This window comes from Podarcis filfolensis (assembly GCF_964270895.1).
Source record: "Podarcis filfolensis genome assembly, chromosome: 13".
Taxonomy (NCBI): Eukaryota; Metazoa; Chordata; class Lepidosauria; order Squamata; family Lacertidae; genus Podarcis; species Podarcis filfolensis.
Window position 1 is genome coordinate 1,540,218 of NC_139615.1, and position 25,827 is coordinate 1,566,044.

General features: G+C 50.9%; 1 protein-coding gene across 9 annotated transcripts in view; it reads left to right on the forward strand.

Moving 5' to 3' along the window:
* Window positions 1-1,796: 1,796 nt before the first annotated feature.
* The window catches only part of CAMTA2 (calmodulin binding transcription activator 2), a 59,802-nt gene continuing 35,771 nt past the window's right edge, over window positions 1,797-25,827 (forward strand). For 2 of the 9 annotated variants that reach the window (XM_083580787.1, XM_083580790.1), the window contains exons 1-10: window positions 2,984-3,171; window positions 4,125-4,234; window positions 5,225-5,328; window positions 11,904-11,971; window positions 13,196-13,331; window positions 15,128-15,199; window positions 17,432-17,585; window positions 18,273-18,413; window positions 21,692-22,869; window positions 25,584-25,710. In XM_083580787.1, the coding sequence (XP_083436913.1) occupies window positions 4,207-4,234; window positions 5,225-5,328; window positions 11,904-11,971; window positions 13,196-13,331; window positions 15,128-15,199; window positions 17,432-17,585; window positions 18,273-18,413; window positions 21,692-22,869; window positions 25,584-25,710 (2,008 nt within the window). In that variant the 5' untranslated portion in view covers window positions 2,984-3,171; window positions 4,125-4,206. Of the gene's footprint in view, window positions 1,850-2,981; window positions 3,172-3,516; window positions 3,624-4,121; window positions 4,235-5,224; window positions 5,329-11,903; window positions 11,972-13,195; window positions 13,332-15,127; window positions 15,200-17,431; window positions 17,586-18,272; window positions 18,414-21,691; window positions 22,870-25,583; window positions 25,711-25,827 lie in introns of those variants that run through there. The other 7 variants (XM_083580785.1, XM_083580789.1, XM_083580791.1 and 4 more) reach the window with 7 other exon arrangements.

Sequence of the window (25,827 nt, forward strand, 5' to 3'; positions counted from 1 at the left end):
CTGGCCTTACTCTAGGCACACCACCTGCCTTGACAGCCATATACAGAACAGTAGCTAGCTTGGCCTCTGACTATGAGGAATAAATAAGGGTGGAGTTGGCGATGCCAACTTCGCCTATAGTGAGGAGAGGCTCTATTGGAATGAGTGACAGAGGCTGTGCGAAACCCGGAACGATTTAACAAGTTGGGAGCAGGTAGACTCTCGGGGCGTTGCAGACTTGAGGGTCAGGGAGGGGGAGTGACTTTGCAGTGGCTCTGGTGTCCTCCCTAGATGGTCATTTCCAGAGGGTGGTGCCTGGGGACTGCTCTTCAGCCCTGAGCAGACTTCAGTGTGGGGTTCCTCAGGGTTTGAATTTCTCCCCTGTGCTGTTCAGCATCTACAGGAAACTGCTGAGTGGGCACACAACTCAACTGCTGATGACACACAACTCTCCTTTACAATAAACTAAAGCCCAATCCTGATAAAACTGAGGCACTGTTAGTGGGTGGTTCCCCAAACCGGATGGCGGGGAAGTTGCCTGCTCCTGATGGGGTTACACTGCCTCTGAAGGAGCGGGTGCCTAGCTTTGGGATACTTCTGGATCCACTGCTGTCGCTTGAGACTCCTGAGACCTGGCGTGCCTTCCCTCAGCTTCATCTGGTGGCCCAGCTGTGCCCCTAACTCATGGGTAGGCAAACTAAGGTCCGTGGGCCAGATCAGGCCCAACTGCCTTCAGGATCCGGCCTGTGGATGGTCCGGGAATCACCGCTTCGATCGCCAGCGTGCGCTTTCTTTCCCTCTCCCTCCCACGGCGGCGCCAGAGCCTCCTCCCTCCCTCCCTCCTCCTGGCTTCTCCCCGCCCTGCCTAGAGAAGGAAGGGGACTGGGCTTTGTTGGTGCCAGCAATAAGCAGCTGCTCTCTGGAGCCCTTTCGCGCCGCTGCCAGCCCTTGCCGCTCACAAGACACAGGTAAGCAGCCACCGGGCTCGTGGTGCTCTTGTATAATTTTTTTTCCAAAATATAGTCTAGCCCCCACAAGGTCTGAGGGACAGTGGACCGGCCCCCTGCTGAAAACGTTTGCTGACCCCTGCCCTAACTGGACAGGGGCAGCCTAACTTCTGCCTATGCTCTGGTAACCTCTAGGTTAGATTACTGCAGAGTATTATACGTGGGGCTGCCTCTGAAGATGGTTCAGAAACTTCAGCTGCTGCAGGATTTTGCAGCCAGGTTGCTCACCAGGGCAAGAGGGTTTGATCCTGACACCGACCCTGAGCCGACTGCACTAGCTCCCCATTCAAAGTGCTGGTTTCAACCTTTAAAGCCTTAAACGGCTCAGGACCGCGGTACCTCAAGGACCGCCTCTCCCCATACGGCCCTCCAGCTGTTTGGGGACTACAGTTCCCATCATCCTTGACCATCCCTGTCCTGTTAGCTAGGGATGATGGGAGTTGTAGTCCGAAAACTGGAGGGCCAAGTTTCACCATGCCTGCTCAGGACCGCAGTACCTCTCCCCATATGAACCCTCTGGGAACCTGAGATCATCCACTGAGGCCCTTCTCACAAGAACGGGGCCTTTTCTGCAGTGGCTCCCCATTTGTGGGATGCCCAGGGAGGTCCGCCTGGCACCTTCAATATACATACTTGAGGCACCAGGCAAAAACATTCCTCTTCAACCAGGCCTTGGGCAGATCCATGGCCTCTTAAATGTGTTTGGTGGGCGGCAGGGGGATGTTGCTGGTTTGTTTTTGTTTTACTATGTTTGTTTTGTTTTATTATGTATTTTGTGTTTTCCTTTTGTACTTTTATGTTGTGACCTTCGGATGGTGTACAAATTTGAAAAAATAATAATCATAACAGATGGTTACGTTTTGGTTAGTTCAAGGCCTGACTGGGTTTTGCCATTTTTCTTATAAGATCCCTGCTGGATCCCGTCTAGTCCAGCACCCTGTTCTCACGGCGCCCAACTAGGTGCCCACTAAACACCCACAAGCAGAATCTGAGCACAACTATGATGCCCAGGACGTGGTATTCAAAGGTATGCTCCCTCGGAGAGGGAAGGCAAGATACAGCCATGGGGGCTAGCAGCCAAGGATACCCTTTATCCTCCAGGAATTCGTACAGGGATAATAAAATAATAATAATTTATTATTTATACCCCGCCCATCTGGCTGGGTTTCCCCAGCCACTCGGGGAGGCTTCCAACAGAATATTAAAATACAATAACCTATTAAACATTAAAAGCTTCCCTAAACAGGGCTGCCTTTAAAAGTCTGGTAGTAGTTCTTCTCTTTGACATCTGGTGGGAGGGTGTTCCACAGGGCGGGTGCCACCACCGAGAAGGCCCTCTGCCTGGTTCCCTGTAACTTGGCTTCTCGCAGTGAGGGAACTGCCAGAAGGCCCTCGGCGCTGGACCTCAGTGTCCTATGCTTTAGTCGACATTCCTGCATTGCCAGGGGGGTTGGACTTTGGGGGTCCTTTCCAACGCTCCCATTCCACGATGCCTTCTGTCTTTCTGGACTGAGGGTCCTCCCGCAGGCTAAACTCACCGAAGCTCCTGTGCAAAACGTTTTGTGATTCCGGCGAGACTTGCCAGGCCTGGGGATGTTGCAACGAACGATGATGGCGCTTGTGCGCAAAAACTCCGCCGAAACGCAGCCGCTGTTTCCTGGTTTGGGCCCGTTTCTATTCTCCGACTGCCTGGGCTCTTATGGGGCTGAGAGTGTGGGATGGGGGGCGCCTCTTGGGCTGCCCGACCCCCCGCCCGTGGGGCGGGGATCCGGCCCCGCCTGGCTCGGAGCGCCGGGTGGCTGTTCTGAGCTCGGGACGCGGAGCGGGCAGCGTGGGAAATTTCTCCGCCCGGTTCCCAGCGCCGATCTGCGCCCGATCCCGCGCCGGCTTCCGCCTCCGGAGCCCCCTTGGCCCGGGCTGCCTCCTCCTCCTCCTCCTCCTCCTCCTCCTCCTCCTCCTCCGGCTCTCCGCCTCCTCCGCCTCCGCCTCCTCTTGCGCGCTGAGCTCAGACGCTGCCGGGCCGCGGCGAGCTGTCAGCGATCGGGGCGGAGCGCGCCTCTCGGGCAGGGGAAGGAAGGCAGGCAGGCAGGGGCCGAGCCGCAGCCGGTGCTGGCGAGAAGAATGGCGGCCGGCGGCGGAGCTCGGGCACCAGCGGAGGCGGCGGCGGCCCCGGCAGCAGCAGCAGGTGCGCCCCGGAGGCTCGGCGGGAGCGAAGGATGCGCCCCGCGGCTGGGCTGGAGGGCGCCGAGGGCCAGCCTGGCGCGCGGGGCCTGGCGGGGGCCGGAGGGCCACAGGCGGGCGGGGGGGCGGATGGAGCACCGGGGCTGGGCGGCGTTGCGGGGGTAACCGAGGTGTGGGGCTAGCGGGGGACGCGATGGGGCGGGAGGCGTGGTCTCCTGGCCACCGGCGGGGGAGGCTGGGTTCGGGGCTGGGGCCGGCCGGAGCCACGTGGGGCGCTTGGCCAGGGGGTGGCTGGATATGGGGGGCTGAGCTTGGCAGCTGGGGCGGGGGAACGGCGAGATTCTCCTGCGTGGGTGCAGCTCTGAAATGGTCCCTATTCTGCCGGGAAGCTGGAGCACAAAGGCTGGGGTTTGTGGGTGGCAGAAGAGCCGGAGCCCAGTTGTAGGGGGTGTCTGGGTGAGGCAGGGGGCTGGCTGTGGGTGATCTCACTTGGCTGCTTGAGGAGGGGGTCAAGGAAGGGGCGCCTCCAGTTGCCCCAACCCCCCCGGGTTGGGATTGGTGCAAGGGGCAGCAATAAGCTTGATGTAGAAAAGTGGGGGGAGTTCACCCCTTCGTAGTACTTGGGAGGGTATTTTTAGAGAATGCAGAGGTATACAAATCGTAGCTGTGGAAGGGACCCCAAGGGTCATCTAGTCCAACCCGCTGAAACGCAAGAATCACAGTTAAATAATCTCTGGGATGAGGGTGCTAGCTAGCCAATGTGGGTGGGGGTTCTTGTTTGTGCTGTGTGGGGAGGGGGTGGGGAGAAGGGAGGAGAAAACCAGTGGATCCTGGATGAGAGAGGGTGAGGGATGTGTGGGGCCTGTGGGGGATGCGTCAGGTGTAAGGTGGGTCATATGGGCCCTGAGGGTAAGTGGCCTTCTTAAACACCCACCTCCCCACCCACTGCCTCCCCAGGTCTGATCCCAGTCCTCACGCGTCCTGATCTGAGCCCCCCTGGCCAAAAACTCTAACGCTGTTGCCACTCAACGCTCTAAAGATGAACAAGGAAGCCACAGAGGTCTCTGGTGAGTTCTTGGGTGCTGGATCCTTTCCTGTCTTTCCTCCGTCCTCCTCCCATTCCAAAGAGACCCAGTAATCCTGGCTCCCCAATGCTTCCCTGGGCTCTCTTTCCTCTTCATGGAGCCCTCCCCGCCAAGTCTGGGTTGTGCCCCTTGCCCCAGTTATATCTCCCCGAGGGACTGTGTGGAAGAGACTGTCCCCTGCCTCCCACTCCCCATGCAGACGGGAGAGCGGCAGGGCCTTTTCAGTGTTGGCACCCATGCTTTGTTCCCTAGTGGTTTTGCCACTTTGACACCAGGCTCCTTCACCCAGGAAGGTGCTTCTGGGCTACCGTGTTTGAATTTTTGCCGGCCAGCCAAGTGGCCCGGTGCTTTATAAATTTTATTTAAAATCGGCTGTTGAATATTTTGGTTGGGTTTTTCCATGTCTGTGTGTGTGTTCCATATGTATTTATTACTAGCATTCACACATGGCTTGGAGCACTGGTCAAGAAGGCGACTCGTGGTTGTTTTTTTAAAGCAAGCAAGCAAGTGGGGTCCCTCTCCAAAACTAGCAAGAGGACCCTAAGACTCCTCATCCCATAACAGCACCTTTGCAAGGGCTGCAGGAGGCCCTGCCAACAAAACCAAACCCTGGAAGAGCCTTCCATCATGGCCTGGCGCCGTCAGCATTTCTGTGCCCCAGAACACCTGAATTCTGCCACGCTGGGGAAGACCGTCCTTAACAAATTGGGGTGAAAGGGTCTTTTATCCCAACTCTTTTTGTCTCCCCTGCTGGATTCCTATCAGCAAGAGTTTTGGGTGCAGGTGAACATTCAGAAACAGGATGCTGGGCGCTGGAGCAACCACTCCCCTCGGTTCCCCTGGGATCTGCAGCCCCCCACCTCTCGCCCACCTGCCCCCTCCAGGAGAAGCCCAGGAGCCTGTCTTCCCTCTCGCCACCCCCCTGCCCTGCCCGGCGCGGGTCTCACCCTCCACCTGCCTCGCCCCTTCCAGAGAACAACCACCACCTGAAGGTTTTCCTGCCCAAGAAGCTGGTGGAATGCGTTCCCAAGTGTCCCGCCTTGCCCAAGGAGCGACTGCGCTGGAACACCAACGAGGTATTTTATGGATAGTTAAATTAATATTTTATTTAAAGATTGTCATTTATAAAGGAATAAAGTGATAAAAGAAAATGGAAAAAAATGTGGAGGGGGGAAGAGAGAAAGGAAATGGATGTGCAAAAAGCACAGCATAATACATTAAGTAAATTACATTGCTGTAGGTTATCATATAATAGATTATTATTATTAAAGGTAAAGGTAAAGGGACCCCTGACCATTAGGTCCAGTCGTGACCAACTCTGGGGTTGTGGCGCTCATCTCGCTTTATTGGCCTCGGGAGCCGGTGTACAGCTTCCGGGTCATGTGGCCAGCAGGACTAAGCCGCTTCTGGCAAACCAGAGCAGCGCACGGAAATGCCATTTACCTTCCCGCCAGAGTGGTACCTATTTATCTACTTGCACTGGTGTGCTTTCGGACTGCTAGGTTGGCAGGAGCTGGGACAGAGCAACGGGAGCTCACCCCGTCAAGGGGATTCAAAGCGCCGACCTTCCAATCGGCAAGTCCTAGGCTCTGTGGTTTAACCCACAGCGCCACCCGCGTCCCATTCTTCTTCTTCTTCTTCTTCTTCTTCTTCTTCTTCTTATTATTATTATTATTATTATTATTATCCTAATCTATGCATGGTTACTAATATGGTTACTAAGAGCCCTTTGCCTTCTGTATGAACTCTTTCCAGATATCAGTATACTTGTCCAAACAAAGTCTACGCCTACAGGCAATCCGTTCATACATTGCAATTGTTATCACTGTTATCAATCCATCGATTAACGGGAATCTTGTCTTCATTCTTCCAGTTAACCGGTATCAATCTGTTGGCAGTCATTAGGGCTTATAGAATTCACAGAGTCTGTGACCACCTGGGGACGCTACGTATTCCTATTCCTATTTACTCCTTAGAATATTTGAATCCCTAGGGTTTTTTTCTAAGATAGCGTTTGGCTAACTGAAGGCCAGGAGTGGGAAAGCTTTTCCAGCCTGGGGGCCTCAGTTGCAGCCTGGGGGGCAGGGGGGGCTCCATGGCAGCAGTGGGCGGGGCTAGGGGCAAAAATGGGCGGAGCAATGGATGGAAATACTTACATTTGTACAGTGGTCTTGTTCCTGCACAGACCCCTCTTTGTCATTTGTCCAGCCAAGAGGCAAAAGCAGTAATCCAGCCAGGTGGCTCCACTTAGCAGCACTGGTGACACGAGTTACAGATAGGTAGCCGTGTTGGTCTGCCATAGTCAAAACAAAAAATTTTTTTCCTTCCAGTAGCACCTTAAAGACCAACTAAGTTAGTTCTTGGTGTGAGCTTTCGTGTGCATTTCGTGTATCTGAAGAAGTGTGCATGCACACGAAAGCTCACACCAAGAACTAACTTAGTTGGTCTTTAAGGTGCTACTGGAAGGAAAAAATTTTTTTGTGGTGACACGAGGTCATAGCTGTCAACCTTCCCTTTTTTTGCGGGAAATTCCCTTATTCCAGCACCGTTTCCCGCTGCTATCCCAGATTGTTAGATATCCCATAGACTGTCCCCGGGACAGGTGAGGCTGCTGATCCCTTATTTTCAAGGCTGTTGATCCCTTATTTTCAAATCTGAAAGTTGACAGCTATGCAGGAGGTGGGGGTAGCCTGGGCAGAGCTCTGAGGGCCACATGGAGAGGAATGGAGGCTGGGGGTGGCCAGTAAAGCGAGATGAGTGCCGCAACCCCAGAGTCGTCCGCGACTGGACCTAACGGTCAGGGGTCCCTTTACCTTTCTTTGGGCCTGAAGTTCCTGGCCCCTGCCTTAAGGACACAATATTGGGAGTAGGACATGGAAAGAGTAGCTCATGCATTAACAGCAGTTAAGATGGTGGATTTTGAAAATGCACCACACACACGCACACCCCCTCCATAGACTCTTGGTCACCGGAAGTTTGGGAAATGTGCCATTTATGGTTTAAGCTGACAAACTTGATAAGGGTAAAAGAAGGCAGACGAGAAGGCAACAACGTCAGCGGGAAGCGGAGTTTGTTTGTTTTGAACGGAATAACAAGCTTTAGCAAACCCACATTTAATATTTAGCTTATTTCTAAAAATACTTGCGTAGCAGAACTTCATTTTTAAAAAATCAGAGCGCTTAACAATATAGATAAATTGTTGCTGGCATCTGCCTGTCTCGAGAGACAGTGGAGTTCGCCTCCCGGGGTGAGGTCAAACCTCTGCGTTGACAGCACCAAAGTGGCCTCCCTGGGGTGCAAGCCTGGGTGGGGTGTCTGGGGGTCCCGGGCTGCCCAGATGACAAGACCCCCATCTTGGCTTTGCTGGTGTGGTCCAAAGGAAAGCAGAGCAGGACGTTGGGCACCAGCTTGGCTGCAGGAGTTGCTGGACGGAGGCGTGCAAGGCATCGTCCAACAGTCTTAGGGACTCCTTTCTCGATTTCCATAGGGTTTACTTCCTTTTCTTCTCCTAGAGATATCGCCAGAGGCAACGGAGGTTTAGAATCAGGGTTTTTCCTTTTCCTGGATGGGATCCCTTTCCAGACTGATAACCCCCATCTGCCCCTCACTTCCCTCTGCAGCATGTTCAGAGACCACATTACTGACCCTTAGATTGAGGTCATATTATGGGGACAGACAACATATTGCAGAACATGTTTTCTTAAGTAGTCTGCATAAGCCTCCCCCCGCAAGCAGAATTTGGAAGGTCAATAAAGAAGGCGGCTAGGCTGCAGGTTTTCATAAAATTCTAGTTGGAAGGGACCCCCAGCGGTCATCTAGTCCAACCCGCTGTGGTGCAGGAATCGCAGTTGCTGAGAGGCGACTGAGACCATGGGGCTGATGTTTCCATCTCTGCCCTCCGGAATGCATCATTGTTTTATTTCGTAACGGGGAGTGTTTTGGTTTTCTGATTCTGTTGTCCTGCTGTCCTGTGGGCTGGCTGCCCTGGGCTCCCTATGGGGAGGAAGGGTGCGGTGAAAACACCACAAAGAAAGCCATTTCCACCCCAAGAAGCTAATTAAATAATTGTAGCAAATGCACAAAGGGGAGCGAGTAGAAACAGGAAATTTAAATCCAAAAAAAAAAAAAATCGGAATATTTTATGAATCACAAATATATGGCAATGTTGGAAGCTTCCAAAACTCGCTCAGGAGCATGGAGCAGGGGCTGGGGACGTTATTGCTTTATTAAACCTTGACCACACTGCCATCCAAACCTGTTGCATGGAAAGGGCAGGTAGCAAGGGCGACTGGCCGGACCTCAGCTGTGATCCTGTAGGGAAGAGGCGAAGCTGAATATTGGAAGGACAGATAAAAGGAATTCCTTCTTAGAATCATAATTGTAGAGTTGAGAGGGCATCTAGGGGTCATCTAGTCCAACCCCCTTCCATGCAGGAATCTCAACTAGATCATACATGACAGATGGACACCCAACCTCTTCTTTAAAAACTCCAATGAAGGAGGCTCCAAGGGTCTCTGTTTCCACTGTTGACTGGCTCTTGCTGTCAGAAAATTCTCCCTGATGTTCAGTCGGAATCTACTTTCTCGTGACTTGATTCTGTTAGTTCGGGTCCTACACTCCGGAGCAGCGCATAGTTGCTCTTGTGTTCGGATCCCGTCTGCGGGTTTCTTGCCGGCATGTGGGGACAGGATCCTGGATAAGGTGGGTGAAATATACTCGGAGTCGAGAGTGGATTTCATGCTCTTTATTCAGCTCATAGTGGGGAGGAGGAATGGATTTCCCCCCACAATATCTGCTTTATATACATTATTTACTCAATGGGCTGCACGTGATTGGCTAATTCCGGGGTCCTCCTGTAGGCCAATCAGGTTGTGGATTCACTTCCACCTGGAGCTGGATTGGGTGGGTCCTGCGGACCAATCATACTGCTGCATTGTTCTAGGACCAATCAGACTGCTGCATTCTGAATCCTCTTGTTCTAGGACCAATCAGACTGCTGCATTTTGGATCCTATTGTTCTAGGACCAATCAGACTGCTGCATTTTGGATCCTATTGTTCTAGGACCAATCAGACTGCTGCATTTTGGATCCTATTATTCTAGGACCAATCAGACTGCTGCATTTTGGATCCTATTGTTCTAGGACCAATCAGACTGCTGCATTTTGGATCCTATTGTTCTAGGACCAATCAGACTGCTGCATTTTGGATCCTATTCAACTCAGTACATAACAGTGGGTCACTGGCCTGAGGGTCCCAGGATTTGCAAAGTTTTTTTTTTAATTATTGTTGTTAAATGTATAACAAACAACACCTGATCAGTAACAGGTCGGCCTGTCCCCTCCAGATTGTGACCGTTTCCTATCATCGCCTCTTCACATAAACTGATGTGCTCCTTAGTGCATGGGTAGGCAAACTAAGGCCTGGGGGCCGGATCTGGCCCAATTGCCTTCTCAATCCGGCCCACGGACGGTCCGGGAATCAGCGTGTTTTTACATGAGTAGAATGTGTCCTTTTATTTAAAATGCATCTCTGGGTTATTTGTGGGGCATAGGAATTCGTTCATTCCTGCCCCAAAAAATATAGTCCGCCCCCCCCCCCAGGTCTGAGGGACAGTGGACCGGCCCCCTGCTGAAAAAGTTTGCTGATCCCTGCCTTAGTGAGTGCAAAGGACTTCCCGACAGCACCAAGTAAACAAGGCCAGGCTCGCTAGGGAAAAGGGCTCCCGTGTCGTCTTCTTGGGGGCGTCAGCAACTGCCACAGCCGGAACTGGGTGATGTGGAGCTGTACCAAAATAAGTTTTGCTTCGGGGAGATCTGGTGGATGGGCGCTGTTCACATTAATCGCCCTGTTTTGAAAAGGGGAGGATATACCCGCCAGGTGGTATAACCTGCTATCGAACCTCTTGGGGATGATGATCATCTTAATTACAATTCTCAGGTTCCATTTAGGAACGGCTTCCCGTAAAATACCTCTAGGCGGTTTTTGCGGTAAATGCCATCAAGGATTAAAACAAAACCAGTTTCTTACATGTGAACAGTTACAAACTGCATCTATGCAAACAGTTAGAGCACATCCGTCTGCGACAACAGTTTGAAATCCAATACAGATTATTAGGACGGGGATAAATATCGCCGCTGAAAAGCCTTTGTCCCTCCTTCCTTGACTGGTTTTTACAAACCAAATAAAACGACCCAGGTGGAGGGAGAAATGTTTTTCTCTCATAAGACTAGAACTCATGAACGTCAAGTGGAGCTGAATACTGGAAGATTCAGGACAGATTTTTTATTTTAAGTCTTTCTTCATGCAGTGCAGAGTTAACTATGGAACTCCCTGCCACTAGAAGAGGCTTTAAAAGAGGATCCATGGAGGAGGAGAGGGCTATGGACGGCTTCTAGCCACAGTGAAGGATGTGTTCTGCCTGCACAGTCAGAACACAGTCCTGGGTACCAGTTTCTGGAAACGGCAGGAGGGGAGTCCCTCTATAGTCACCTGGTTAGCCCCTGTGAGAGCAGGATGCTGGGCTGGATGGGGCCCCTTTGGCCTGATCCAGAAGGCGCTTTTTTTAAAAAAAACACATTTTTTTAATTGATTTTCCACATTTATAACAAATATAACATATACAAAACACAAAACAAAACATCTTACAATACTAAAAGGGGGGAAAAAAGAGTATAAACGGTCATCACTTCCAAAATCCAAGTTAGCTTTCATTGTGGTCTGACTTCCTCCATTCCCCCCTAACTGAATTTCATTGTATCTCCTTTGTAACAGTTCTCCAAAATCCTCTTTCTAATACAATTGACTCCTCCAACTTTCTATCTTCATCTCTTTTCTTTTTTGACTCAAATCCATATTACTATACAACATTTTTATTCCAATCCTAGGCCTATCAGATACTTTCAAGTATCTTCTAATTATCTTATATTACAATATTGAGCTAAATAGTCTTTAAATTTATTCCAATCTTCTTGGTACTCCTCCTCCTTCTGGTCGCAGACTCTTCCGGTCAGGTCGGCCAGCTCCAAAAACTCCAGCATCTTCATCTGCCATTCTTCTGACGTTGGTATTTCTTGAGATTTCCAATTTTTTGCTAATAGCAGTCTTGCCGCTGTAGTGGCATACAGAAATAATCTAACATCTTTTGGGGGCAATTCCAATCCTATTATTCCAAGTAAAAAGACTTCTGGTTTCTTAACAAATGGATTTTTCAACATTTTTTTCAACTCATTATAAATCTTTCCCCAGAACTCCTTAACCTTAGGACACTTCCACCACATGTGGTACAAGGTGCCTTCTTTTTCTTTACACTTATCATCCGTATGATAAATCTTTGCTAATTTTACCGGCATTAGGTACCACCTAGACATCATTTTCATAATGTTTTCCAGAAGGCGCTTCTTATCTTCTTACGCCCTGCGATCCTGTGGGGTGAATTGTGTGGGGTTACGGCTGCCTTGTGGGGAGACGTGAGATGCTTACCTTTGGCCTGATGGGTGTGTTGGCGTTCGACTCGCCGTCCTGTCGGTCCCGTGAGGTTTCTGTCATTCAGAAGTCCTGTGTGGGTTCCCGTCTCCTAAGAACAGCTGGGCTGCTGGCAGAGTGGCGTTTGTCTGATCCAGCCCCAAACCCCCTCTTTTTTTTCTGTCGTAGGAGATCGCTTCCTACTTGATCACCTTTGAGAAACATGAAGAGTGGCTCTCATGTTCCCCCAAGACCAGGTAGGTGTGTGTGAGGTGGGGTCATGTCTCTGACGCTGGGACATTTTGGGGGACATTACCGGGGGCACAGGATGTAGGCGCAGCCCAGCTCCGTGCCAGAGATGGGAATCTCACGTGGAGGAGGCAAACTTGCTGCACAGTGGCTTCTAGCCTGGACTGATGCCAGAAAGTGATTTGTTTTTGTTCAAATACCCTTACTCCGTCTCAAAGGCTCTGGCATGGCTGCCTTGGTCTTAACCATGGTTCTCCCCCTGTTTTTAAATATCATTTATTGCATTTATATCGCACTAAAAGAAAAATAACTGTGCAAATTTTAGAAGGCATCTGAAGGCAGCCCTGGAAGGGGACGTTTTTAATGTTTGATGTTGTATTGTGCTCTTATATCTGCTGGAAGCAGCCCAGAGTGGCTGGGGCAACCCAGCCAGATTGGGGTGGTTGTGGTATATAAATAATAAAATTATTATTATTATTATTATTATTATTATTATTATTATTATTATTATAGTTATAGGTAGATAGCTGTGTTGGTCTGCCATAGTCGAAACAAAATTAAAAAATTCCTTCCAGTAGCACCTTAGAGACCAACTAAGTTTGTTATTGGTATGAGCTTTCGTGTACATGCACACTTCTTCAGATACACTGAAACAGAAGTCACCAGACCCTTATCTGGTGCAGCTGTCCTAGTGTGAGTTTTCGCGGCTGTGCTAATAGCTCTGGCGCAAGTGCCTCGGCCCCGATTGATCTGCTTATTGTATTTCTGTGCTGCTTTCCATTCAAATGAATCCCAACGCAGCTGAGAAACAACAGTAACACAGCAGGCCATCGCAAGCGCAGTGTAAATCATGTGCCATCAGTGAAACAGTCTATGGATCGCTGTTAATGAACCAGCTGTTATAAAAGAGTAGGCCAAAATCACAGTTACAGCACTTGGCAAATCAATATGGCAAATCCGTGTGTCGTCGTGGTTTAGAGTGCTGGACTAGGACCTGGGGGAGAGCAGGGTTCGAATTCTCACTCCGCCATGAAGCTCCCTGCGTTTGACCTTGGGCCAGTCTCTTAGCCTCACCGGATTGTCGTGAGGGTAAAACAGGGAGGAAGAGAACCTTGGATACCACAAGGCTGATATCCTTCGGAGATAAAGAAATGGGATAAAGGGCTCCGTAAATACAGTTGGTGGTCTTCAAAGCCCACTCCTCCCCTCTCCTCCTTCTCCCCGTCCGGCAGACCCCAGAACGGCTCCATCATCCTGTACAACCGCAAGAAGGTGAAGTACCGGAAGGACGGCTATTGCTGGAAGAAGCGGAAAGACGGCAAGACGACCCGTGAGGACCACATGAAGCTGAAAGTGAAAGGCGTGGAGGTAGGAAAGGGGAAGGGCAGGGGGGGAGACAGGATTGTACCAACTGGCAGGACAAGGGGTGGGGGTGGATTGGCGCCAGGAGCAGCATCCCCAGACATCTGCCAAGGCCCCTAATGCAGTGTGGGGCACGGGAAGGGACCCCACAGAGAGTCCCGTCTTCTGCAGCGGCTCCAGCTAGGAGAAGAGAGGATCTTAAGAGAGGGCAGGGTATGCGAGAGCCCCAGGCTCCAGGGACCTGCCAGGCCACTGGTCCCAGCCCAGGATACAGGAAGCCAAGCGAGGCCAAGCAGTCGCGGTCCAGCAGCAGAAGTCTCGCCCTGTTCATGGTTGAAATATGTTGACTTATTGGTGGAAGATCATGAAGGATTTAAATTAAGACCATTTGATCAAATTAAACTAGATGGTTGGCTGCAAATATTATCAGATCAATGAGTTGTATAAGCTTGATAAGAAAAATGGTTTTGCAACGGAAAAAACCAAATCGGAAACAGAGTTCTGAGATACTAATGTTAAAAAATCTATCTAAAATCTATAATTTGCTGTTAGAGTGGCATACAAAGGATGGACAAGTCAAATCTGTAATGATAGAGGGGGCAAGAGATGTGGGACACAATAGAATGCCAGCCCAGGATCCAGGAAGTCGAGCGAGGCCAAGCAGCCGAGGTCCAACAACAGAGGTCTAACCCTGAGCATCTTTCCCAAGAGAGACACCCCCACCAGCCGTAGGCAGAATGAGGCAGTGACTCAGGCAACGGGGCCAATGCGTCAGGTTCTGCACTTTGGCAGAAATGGCTAGACACACAAATGTAGGATGGGGGTACCTGGCTTGTCAGCAGTGCCTGTGACAAGGATCCAGCAGTCTTAGTAGAGCACAAGCTTAACAGTGTGATGCAACAGCAGCAAAAATAAAAGCTAATGCAATTCTCGGCTGCGTCAGCAGAAGTCTAGTGTCCAGATCAAGGGAAGTCATAAAGGTAAAGGGACCCCTGACCATTAGGTCCAGTCGCGGATGACTCTGGGGTTGTGGCGCTCATCTCGCTTTATTGGCCGAGGGAGCCGGCGTACAGCTTCTTGGTCATGTGGCCAGCATGACTAAGCCGCTTCTGGCGAACCAGAGCAGCGCACGGAAACACCGTTTACTGTCCCACCGGAGCGGTACCTATTCATCTGCTTGCACTTTGACGTGCTTTCGAACTGCTAGGTTGGCAGGAGCAGGGACTGAGCAACTGGAGCTCACCCTGTTGCGGGGATTCGAACCACCGACCTTCTGATCGGCAAGTCCTAGGCTCTGTGGTTTTAACCCACAGCGCCTGTCAACTTTTCCCTTTTATTGCGAGGAATCCTATTCGGAATAAGGGAATTTCCTTTAAAAAAAGGGGAACGTTGACAGCTATGGCCCAGACGTCTCCGCAGTACTCATGATGGACAGCCCTGATGACAACCAAGAGGGAGAGGACTAGCCTGCTCACAGGTCCTCTGAACCCAGGGTCCAGGGTGTCTTGGGGTGTGGCTATCTGAATCAAAAAAACTGCAGAGTTAGAAGGGATCCCAAGGAATCTCAGCTGAAGCATCCCTGACAGGTGGACCCCCAACCTCTGCTTAAAGACTTCCAAAAAAGGAGAGTTCCGAGGGCGTCCGTCCCACTGTTGAGCAGCTCTTACTGGTTGGGTTCCAGGAGACCAGGCTGGGGGCTGGGATTTGCTATGGGGAGGGCACAGGTTGTTCCACCAAGCGGCACCTTGCTCTGCCTGCTGCCTCACCTGCCCGCTTTCCTTCCTCTGCCCTCCCCTCTGCAGTGTCTCTACGGCTGCTACGTCCACTCGTCCATCGTCCCTACATTCCACCGGCGCTGCTATTGGCTACTGCAGGTATGTGCCACGGGGCCAAGATATGTAGAATCATAGGATTCATTGTACGGGTTGGGAGGGGTCACTGGGGTCATTCAGTCCAGCTCCTCCTACGGTGCAGGGATCAAGTTTCTGGGGGCTGGGCAAGACAACCCTTCAGGAGAATAAGATGGAAGGCTTCTGCACATGCACAAATTCATGCGCGGAAACAGCGGCCCATGCACACTTGAACACCCTAGTGTGGACACAGCCTTGCCGTGCCAGATTAGGCCTCCCACTTGCTCTTCTGGAGTCCCCTCTTTTTCCAGAAACTCGGGAGTCTGGAACCCCAGGCTCCCAAGGTGGGTGGTTCGGCTCCCTGGGGCAGGGGGCACTGAGGAAAGGAGACGTCAGTGGTTACTGTACATCTGTGGTAGGTGAAGGTTTGTGCATGTTTTGGAGGTAGCCATATACTGACTGAAATACACACACACTGTATTTTTCCGTGTATAAGACTATATTTCCCCCAGTTTTTGTAAGTTTAAAATTGGGGGTTGTCTTATACTCAAAAAATATGGGTCGTCTTATACATGGGGGCGTCTTATACACTGAAAAATACGGTATATATTAGGCTATTGATTTCATGCTTGGTCATCCAACGTCTTTCCAAGCAAGAAAATCGACTGCAGATTACTAAACGTGGCGATTTAAGACCCCTTTTAAGTGATTTCAAACCAGACATTGGGAAACTGGGGTCACTTCATCAAGCCCATGGATCACACTAGGAATTTACTGAACGGCGAAGTAGTCCCTAAATGTGGTGTCTAAGAGGCTTGCTAAACGCCTGTCGGGCTTTGAAAAGCTGATCAAGTCCCATCCGTTTTTGCTGAATGGATGAAATTTAATTGGCGGTTCCCAATTGGTGGTGCATGGAGGCCAGGAAGTCCATGTAGCCCAAGGGTTTTCCCAAACTTGGGTCCCCAGCTGTTTTTGGACTACAATTCCCATCATCCATAGCTAGCAGGACCAGTGGTCAGGGATGATGGGAATTGTAGTTCAAAAACAGCTGGAGACCCAAGTTTGGGAATCAGTGCTATAACCCACCCAGGTGGTATGTAGCACGTGCCTATCTACTGTCTGGGACACCCCATTTTTGGGGGGGTGCCCCAAAACATGCAGCTCATGTTACACACTCTGGAGCATGGTCCGGGAGATGCACCTCTCAAGTTTGCACTGGGACATGTTGGAAGGTCTGGTGGCGCCATTCACATACCAAGAACTATTGCAGAGGGATCAGCGTTTTCAAAAGTCGGGGGTCCATGGCTTGGCTTTTGAAAAACGGGGGGTCCTCAGTACTTAGTACTTAGCTAATTGGGAGCCACTGAACTAAATAGTTTTAACTGGGTTCCGAACAGATGTGCAGTTTATTGTTTTGGATTTCATGTTACCTTCCTTGGTGGGTCGTGCAAACTACTGTTCCGAATTATGCTTTTTGGTAGGGTCACGTTGGGGGACGCTTGGCTGTGGAACCAAGGGGGCAGGGACCCCCAAAAGTGTCAGGGTGAAGGGGAACGGGGGGTATAGGGGAATTTGAAATATTATTTATAATATAAAAGCTTTAATATAAAATTTCTAACTGTGTTATATTTGTATGCAGCAAAGAGAAGTTTGGAGTAATTAGGTCTATTCTAATTTAGTTCATTATGTAATAGGTTTATGTTAGAAAATGAATATGGATGTTGAATTTGAGGGAGGGGGAAAGGGAAAAAAAGGAAACCGCCGGGCCTTAACCCTGCACTCAGCTTGAACGTCAGGGCTTAACCCTGAGTCACGGGGGCCAATGGGGACATGGCGTCATCAGGACCTACACAGCAGGGGTGGTTGTAATAAGGGTTAAAGGTCAAGGGGCTCCAGCCCCAGCGCCTCTTTGCCTGTACAGGCAATAATAATAATAATAATAATAATAATATTTATTTATTTATACCCCGCCCATCTGGCTGGGCTTCCCCAGCCACTCTGGGCGGCTTCCAAAAAAATATTAAAATACTGTAATATGTCAAACATTAAAAGCTTCCCTAAACAGGGCTGCCTTCAGATGTCTTCTAAAAGTCAGATAGTTGTTTATCTCTTTGACATCTGGTGGGAGGGCGTTCCACAGGGCGGGCGCCACCACCGAGAAGGCCCTCTGCCTGGTTCCCTGTAACTTGGCAAAACTCTGCCCTTCGGCAGAATTCACCCTCAGGCCAACAGCCCCTCTCTTCTCCTTCCCTCCAGAATCCGGATATTGTGCTGGTTCATTACCTGAACGTTCCGGCCATTGAGGATTGCGGGAAGATCTGTGGGCCTGTCTTGTGCTCTATCAACAGCGACCGCAAGGAGTGGCTGAAGTGGTCGAAGGAAGAGCTGGTTGGCCAGTTGAAGCCAATGTGTAAGGCCAGGGTGGTGGTCTCTCTGGGGGGGGTGTTTGGGGGGGGGCTTCTGAGGGCTTAGGGTCCAGGGTGGCTGCTATGAGGTCGCCCCACCCCACAGGTGTCCCCTCGACCGCTCCAACCTGCTGCAGTTACATAGCTGTCAACCTTCCCTTTTTTTGCGGGAAATTCCCTTATTCCAGCGTTGCTTCCCGCTGCTATCCCGGATTGTTAGATATCCCGTAGACTGTCCCCGGGACAGGTGAGGCTGCTGATCCCCTATTTTTGAGGCTGCTGATCCCTTATTTTCAAATCTGAAGGTTGACAGCTATGTGCAGTTACTACGTGGTTCCCATTCTGCGTTTGTAAGAAATCTTTGGAACTCCCTGCCACTTGATATCAGGCAGCCTTATCCCAACCAGGAAACTCTTCATTCTGGGCTTCGCTGGGGAGGTTTCCCCCAAAGAACCATGGGGTTTGTAGTTTTCTTGAGGTGCTGAGTTTCCGCAACCATCAGGTGCCCCGCCTCCAGATATTTTGCACTACAGCCCCTGGCAGGCCCAGGCAGCCCCACCCCTTCACGGAACTACGTTTCCCAGGCTCCTTTTTTGGTGTAGTGGGGCGGGGGGAGGCATGACAGCCGCCCGGGTGCGGAACCTGACTCCCGCTGGCGGCGCCCACACGCCTGCTTTCCTCTCTTCTTCCAGTTCACGGGATAAAGTGGACTTGCAGCAACGGAAATGGCACGGCCGAGTTCTCGATCGAGCAGCTGGTGCAGCAGATCCTGGAGAGCCACCAGGCCAAGCCCCCTCCCCGGACTCACGCCTGCCTCTGCAGCAGCGGCCTCGGTTAGTCTTTCCTGTCTGCAGTACATGGAACCGTAGAACGGGAGGGACCCCCAGAGGCCATCCAGCCCAACCCTCTTGCAGTGAGAGAATCGCGGCTAAAGAATCACATAGGTGCACAGATAGATAGATAGATAGATCCCTTCTCCAGCCAGATGTTTTGGACCCAACAGCCCCAGCCAGCAGGCCTGTACGATGTTGAGGCTGTCATGAGCACAGCCATCTTGGCTGGGGGCGGATATCACTCAAAACCTCTGGCGGCCACTGGATTCGGGAAGGCTAAGGTACATTGCCCCACAGTTATCTGGGTTTCTGTCTCTCTCCGACACACACCAGTCATTAAATTGGCTTCTGCACGACACATAATGATCTAAACGATTCAGTCTGGTGAGCTTGTGCCATACCCACAATCGACGTATTTTTGTACACTGCTTGGGTATATAAATATATGTTTTTCAGGAAAAGGATTAGCCGCGGTTCTCAACCTGTGGGTCCCCAGTCGTCGTTGGACTACAACTCCCAACATCCCTGAGCTCTGGCCTTGCTAGCTCGGGGTGATGGGAGGTGTAGTTCAACAACATCTGGGGACCCACAGGTTGAGAAAGGCTGGATTAAAGGGACTAGGTATTAAGTGAATGGTTGACTGATGGGGAGGAGTCGGGGGGGACCCCATTACGTGCCCCCTCCACAGGATGCCCAGAGGCTGGCAACACGAGGACAGGGCCTTTTCAGTGGTGGCTCTGCATTTGTGGAACGCTCTCCCCAGAGAGGCTCCCCTAGTGTCAGGTGCCCGGCAAAAACAAGCCTTTTCAATCTTTGGCTGTTAACAATCTATGCTCTCTTAAAGAGGGCAGGGAATATGTTTTTTAAAGTACCCCCCAAATACCAAGGTTTTACTAAATATACGGGGTGCTTGTTTTGCTTTTTTGTAAAGTTGTTTTGAGTTGCCCATGGCAAGAAAATGCTACTAATAAATTACCGTATTTTTTGCACCATAACACTCACTTTTTTCCTCCTAGAAAGTAAGGGGAAATGTCTGTGCGTGTTATGGAGGAAATGCCTACGGGTGGCATGCCTACAGATTTTCCTCCTCTAAAAACTACGTGCGTGTTATGGTCGGGTGCGTGTTATAGAGCGAAAAATACGGTAAATTAAACAATAAGGATTTTTAAAAAACCCTCTGCAGTCAGTAAAAGGTAAAGGGACCCCTGACCATTAGGTCCAGTCGCGGACGACTCTGGGGTTGCGGCGCTCATCTTGCTTTACTGGCCGAGGGAGCCAACGTATAGCTTCCGGGTCATGTGGCCAGCATGACTAAGCCGCTTCTGGCGAACCAGAGCAGCGCACGGAAACGCCATTTACCTTCCCGCCTGAGTGGTACCTATTGATCTACTTGCACTTTGATGTGCTTTTGAACTGCTAGGTTGGCAGGAGCAAGGACTGAGCAACGGGAGCTCACCCCGTCGCAGGGATTCGAACCGCCGACCTTCTGATCGGCAAGTCCTAGGCTCTGTGATTTAAAACACAGCGCCACCCGTGTTTGGCACCAGAAAGCTCTCCTGCAAGGGAGGAAGTGAAAGGAGCTGGACAGGAACCGTAGATCCGATTAATGCAGTTAGTTTCACCCCGAACTATCTACTGCTACGCAAACTCGCAAACTCACCATGCGCACAAACTCCCTCTCTCCTTAATCCCCTAAACCAGGTCAGTTTTCTCCAACCTGAGGCCTTCCTGGGGTTTTGAACTACAACTCCCATCAGCCTCAGCCAACATGGCTGACACCCTGGGGCCTGATGGGAGTTGTGGTCCAAAACACCTGTTCCCTCTCTCCCCTGCTTCCTGCAGCCATTTATTGCTGGTTTTGTGTTTGGATGTGAGAGGGACTGGCTCCCTCCAGTGGCAGAAGGGTGAATTGCTGCTGTATGACATTTTTATGTTCCGTGGGAGGAGCACAATTAATATTTTTCAGATGAAAAGCTCCCCTAAACTTCAGCTTACACTCCCCACGCCGCTTCTAGTGAGTCTCAGTTTCCAGACCCCTGATCATCTCAGTCGCCGTCCTCCGCACACCTTCCAGTTTGTCAATCTCCTTCTTAATCTGTGGCGCCCAGAACCAGACAGAGGGGCTGACCAAAGCAAGAAGAATTGGTGCTATCACTTCCCTTGACCCAGAAACACTATATTTCCTTTTTTAAAAAAAAATTATTAACTATTTTCACGTAACAAATTATTCCAGCAAATCATCTTCATTATATTTCCCCCCATGCAAATGTAAAGATCCCTCAGTTATCCACCTATTATATTAACAAGCATAAATTTGTGTCTGTTTATTCAAAACCTGCCAAGGAGTCCAGTTCATTTTGTTGTTTCTTTAAATACTTTGTAAAGAGTTGCCATTCTTCTTTAAAGTCACAGTTGTCCTTATCACGCGGTTTGTGCGTCAATTTCGCCAGTTCTGCATAGTCCGTCAATTTCCCTCGCCACTGTTCCTTTGTCGGGGTTTCTTCATTCTTCCATGCTTGTGCCGCTAAGAATCTTGCCGCCGTTGTCGCATACATAAACATATTCTTCGTTTTCCTCGACAGGTCTTTTCCTACAATCCCTAACAAAAATGCTTCTGGCTTTTTTTTACAATTGTTAATTTGAACGTTTTCTTCAACTCATTGTTCATCATTTCCCATAATTTTTTAATTTCTCTACATTCCCACCACGTATGGTAAAACGTCCTTTCTTTTTCCTTACGCTTCCAAAATATATTTGACCCAGTTTTATACATTCTTGCAATCTGTACTGGTGTTATATACAGTGGTACCTTGGGTTAAGTACTTAATTCATTCCAGAGGTCCGTTCTTAACCTGAAACTGTTCTTAACCTGAAGCACCACTTTACTAATGGGGTCTCCTGCTGCCACCGTGCCGCCGAAGCACGATTTCTGTTCTCATCCTGAAGCAAAGTTCTTAACCTGAGATCCTTTTTCTGGGTTAATGGAATTCTGTAACCTGAAGCGTATGTAACCTGAAGCGTATGTAACCCGAGGTACCACTGTACGATCTATACATCATTTTCATGTAGTTTTCTTTCAAAAGGGAGCAATCTGTAAATTTTAGGTCTATTTTCCACGATCTTTCCCAATCTTCAAATGGTATATTCAGAGACGCTATATTTCCATTGACACGGCCTCAAATTGCATTTGCCTTCTTTGCCGCAGCATCACCCCACTGGCACATGTCGGTTTCGAGACCCCCCGACCTCATTCGCTGACTTTTCTCTTCCCTCCCCAGGGAGCCCCGGCCACGTCCCGCACCGATGCAGCAGCACCAAGCACCGGATCATCTCCCCGAAGGTGGAGGTCCGCCCGTCCCCCTACCCCGCCCTGACCGAGGTCCAGAACATTGGTGGCGGCCCCGAGGTGAAGGCTGAGACGGAGGCAGCCAAGTCGTCCGGACCTGATGGCAAGGAAGCCAAGCTGGCCAAGGCCGCCGCCTCCCCAGGGATGGCCGAGGCCTCCCCAGACTCCACACAGCCCCCGCCTGGCCTGGCCCACCCAAAGGGCTTCCCCAAGCAGGAGCTGCCTGCCGTCACCCTCTCGGTTGGCCTCCCTGGCAGCACCATTCTGGTCATGACCGGGCTGAGTGGGGCTGAGAAACCCCTGGCGCTGACCCCCAGCCAGCACCTGGTGTCCGGGGAGCCGGCTGCTGGTGCCCCCGCGCCCCCACTCGGCTTGGCCCTCTTGCCCGGCCCGGGACTGGTCCTCTCACAGAACCTGGAGTCCACCATGGAGACGAGCGAGGCAGGTCCGGCAGCCTTTGACCCCGACTGCTTCCTGAACAGCCCCAAGCAAGGCCAGACCTACGGCGGTGGGGCTGGCCTGCAGACCAAGCCCGAGCCCCAGGAGGCCCCCGCGGGACCCCCGGCGGCCTACCCTCTGTATGTGCCCACCAACCGCTTCTTCATCCAGGACGACGGGGCTGGGCAGGCGCCCATGCCCGCCTCGCCAGCCGCTGCCTCCTCCTCTGCTGCCGCCGCCACCGAGTCGCCGTTGCCGCCGGAGGTCAAAAGCAGCCCGGAGGTCACCCCCATGGAGACGGCAGCGGCGGAGGGCGAAGGGGGCAGCCAGGAGGAGGGCAACCCTGGGGAAGCCGGGCGTCCGGAGACGGAGATGGCCGCCACGGAACTGCAGGAGGAGCTGTACTCCATGATCCAGACGGCCGCGGCCGCCACGGGGGGCTCCTTCAGCCTCTCCTTCGACAGCCACTTCCCGGACCTCATCCAGGAGTTCATGACCGAGGAGGGGGCGCCCGGCAGCGTGCAGAGCGCTGAGGAGGACCCCGGCGCCACGTCCGGGAGCCCCAGGCCCGCCCTGGCGGAGGCCTGCTTCACGGCAGACGGAGGTCCCGTGGCGTCGCCGCAGCCGCTGGTGTCGATTATCGACTTCTCCCCGGAGTGGTCCTACCCAGAGGTGGGTACAAAGGGGGTCAGGGTCTCTGCAGGGGTGGGTGGTCCCAGCAAAGAAGCAGCCTCATGGGGTTGAGGATGGCGGCCGGCCTGGGTGCAATGGCGCCCTTTGCGGGGCCAGAATTTGGCACACCCGCGCCCCAATCCGTGTGCCGCCTTCCCAACCGTGGGTCACTTTGAGACCCCTCTGCACCCCTAAAATCCACACTCTTGGGGAACAGGAAGGGTCAGGGCAGCCTCTGGCCTCCAGCTGCTTTTGACCGCGATTCCCGCCACTTGCCAGCGCAGCTACATGATGGGAGTTGTAGTCCAAAGCAGGGATTATTGTGATCATGAGTTTAATTGAGATTATGATAGTGAGTTCATAAAGAACTTTTTTATAAGCAGAGGAAAACATCAATTAGAAAATCCATAAATTAAGGCAACAAAACTATGTCGTTTATATATGTAGATAGATTCAGGCAGGTAGCCGTGTTGGTCTGACGCAGTCGAAATAAATAAAAAATTGTCCAGTAGCCCCTTAGAGACCAACTAAGTTTGTTCTGGGTATAAGCTTTCATGTGCATGCAGGCTTCTTCAGATACCTTTCATAAATGAAACCTTTATTTCATATACATAGCTAGATAAACTTATTATTTCCCTCAAGTATATGACAATCCATGTGTCACCTTGGTTTTGACAAAAACATTCCAAATGTCATTAAATTTGAAAGCAGGGGGTTTTTTGGGGGGGAGGGTGTAATAGTTCAGAGGAATGGTGAGTAATTATGAAATTATTAGGTGTGGAGAGAGAGAAAGAGAAGTTTTCCCCCTGCCTCCTGTATCGTAACAGCAGAATCTGTGGGCACCCAGTGAAGCTGAATATATTGGGAGAAAAGAAAGCCCTTCTCCACGCAGCAGCGCTGGGTTAACCTGTGGAACTCCCTGCCTCAGGAGGAGCCAGATTGGGCTAAGGATGGCTACTAGCCAGGCTGACTCTGCTCTGCCTCCACAGCTGGAGGAAATAAAGCTTCTGAATTTGGTTGCAGGGGCGGGGTAGACTGTTCATTATGAATTAAAATCCTTTATTAGGCATAGCAAACCACACATTATCAAACAGACACCGTATACAAATTGTGCAAAATACGAACTCAAGATAACAAAGTTTGTCCCAGTCAGATCTTTAACTCCAGAGAAAATCAGTTTGCAGAAATAATACAATACAACACTGCCACCTCACCGATCAATTAAGAACCACTAAATCTCTTTATAATGGCCCAGTCTTTCTACATGGGACAGCACTCAGAAATTCAGCCACTATTAAAGTAATTTGATCATTCCTGTCCGAGAGCAGGTCCTGAACCGTTGGTAGCGTAGAATTGAGCCTATTGAGTTGTAAGGCCTCCAATAATTGATTCTGGCGTAAATGCCAAAATCACAAGAAAAGAAAATGTGCTCCAAAGTATCAGGTTCCTGTTTAGTACGTTTGCAGAGACGCTCAGATTCTGGGAGAGCTAGATATCTTCCTCTTACTATCATCGAGGGAAGCATATTAAATCTGGCTAACATAAACAGCCTGCGCAATTCATGATTCTTCAGATTTTTCATGTAGAGTGTTCCTCTTGCGCCCGGGTCCTGCTTGTGGTTCTTGTGGGGAAAGGGGAGTGAGGTGTAGGAATGTTCAGGGATGCAGGAGAGGATATATTGTCTGATTATAGCTTTTCCAACTTGTGTTAAAAAGTTCACAATTTAGCAGAGTAACATTCCCCCTTTTAAACTCGCAGCGGATGTGTTTGCTCAGGCCCGCTAAAGCCTCTATAATAACTGTTCTGGTAAGGTAAAGGTACCCCTGCCCGTACGGGCCAGTTGTGTCCGACTCTAGGGTTGTGCGCTCATCTCACTTAAGAGGCCGGGGGCCAGCGCTGTCCGGAGACACTTCCGGGTCACGTGGCCAGCGTGACGAAGCTGCTCTGGCGAGCCAGCACCAGCGCAGCACACAGAAACACCGTTTACCTTCCCGCTATAAAGCGGTCCCTATTTATCTACTTGCACTTAGGGGTGCTTTCGAACTGCTAGGTGGGCAGGAGCTGGGACTGAAAGACGGGAGCTCACCCCGCCGCGGGGATTTGAACCGCCGACCGTGCGATCGGCAAGTCCTAGGCACTGAGGTTTAACCCACAGCGCCACCCGCGTCCCACTGTTCTGGTATTTCCCCCTTATTCCCTCATAAAAGATAAGACACGACACAGTCTTCTACAAAAGTATAAAAAGGTTTACTCACACATCATTCTGTTCACAATCGGATCCCAGAAGGCAGACAGACTTAGCTTAGAAAAGTAATATATACCTGGAAACTATCTCATAAGGAGACAGTCCCTTTGCCAAGAGAGGATCTTTGGCTAAGCAGATGTTGCTTCTTCGATGCATGTTATCAAAAAAGAGAGAGGTGTCTGCCCTGCCCTGTGCTTTTGTCGTTACCTGCACAGGTGAGGCCACACCCACCTCTAGTCACATGCAGAGGAAGTCTGTCCCAGCCCAGAAGGAACCAGGAAGTTTACCTGCTGGCTGGACAAGCATTCCTCCCCGTGTGTAAACATGTTCACTCTAGGAAGGTTGTACTTGACTGCTCTTGTGTTTCACATCCCACACGAGGGAGCAGTCAAATACAGAATAGGAACAAGTGCAAAACACACGCACCAATAACCTGTCCTCTGTCTCTCTCTCTCTTCTGTGGGGACAGGGTGGGGTGAAGGTGCTCATCACTGGCCCCTGGATAGATGAGACCAAGCCGTACAGCTGCCTCTTTGATCAGATCACTGTCCCTGCCTCCCTCATCCAGTCCGGGGTGCTGCGGTGCTATTGCCCAGGTACGGGACCTTGTGTGTCTTTTGGGGTGGGGTGAGATCCAGGACCCCTCTCTCTTCCTCCCTGGAGCAAGGAGGTGAGGGGGGCTTCTGATCCGTGGCTGCAGGGCTAGTCGATTT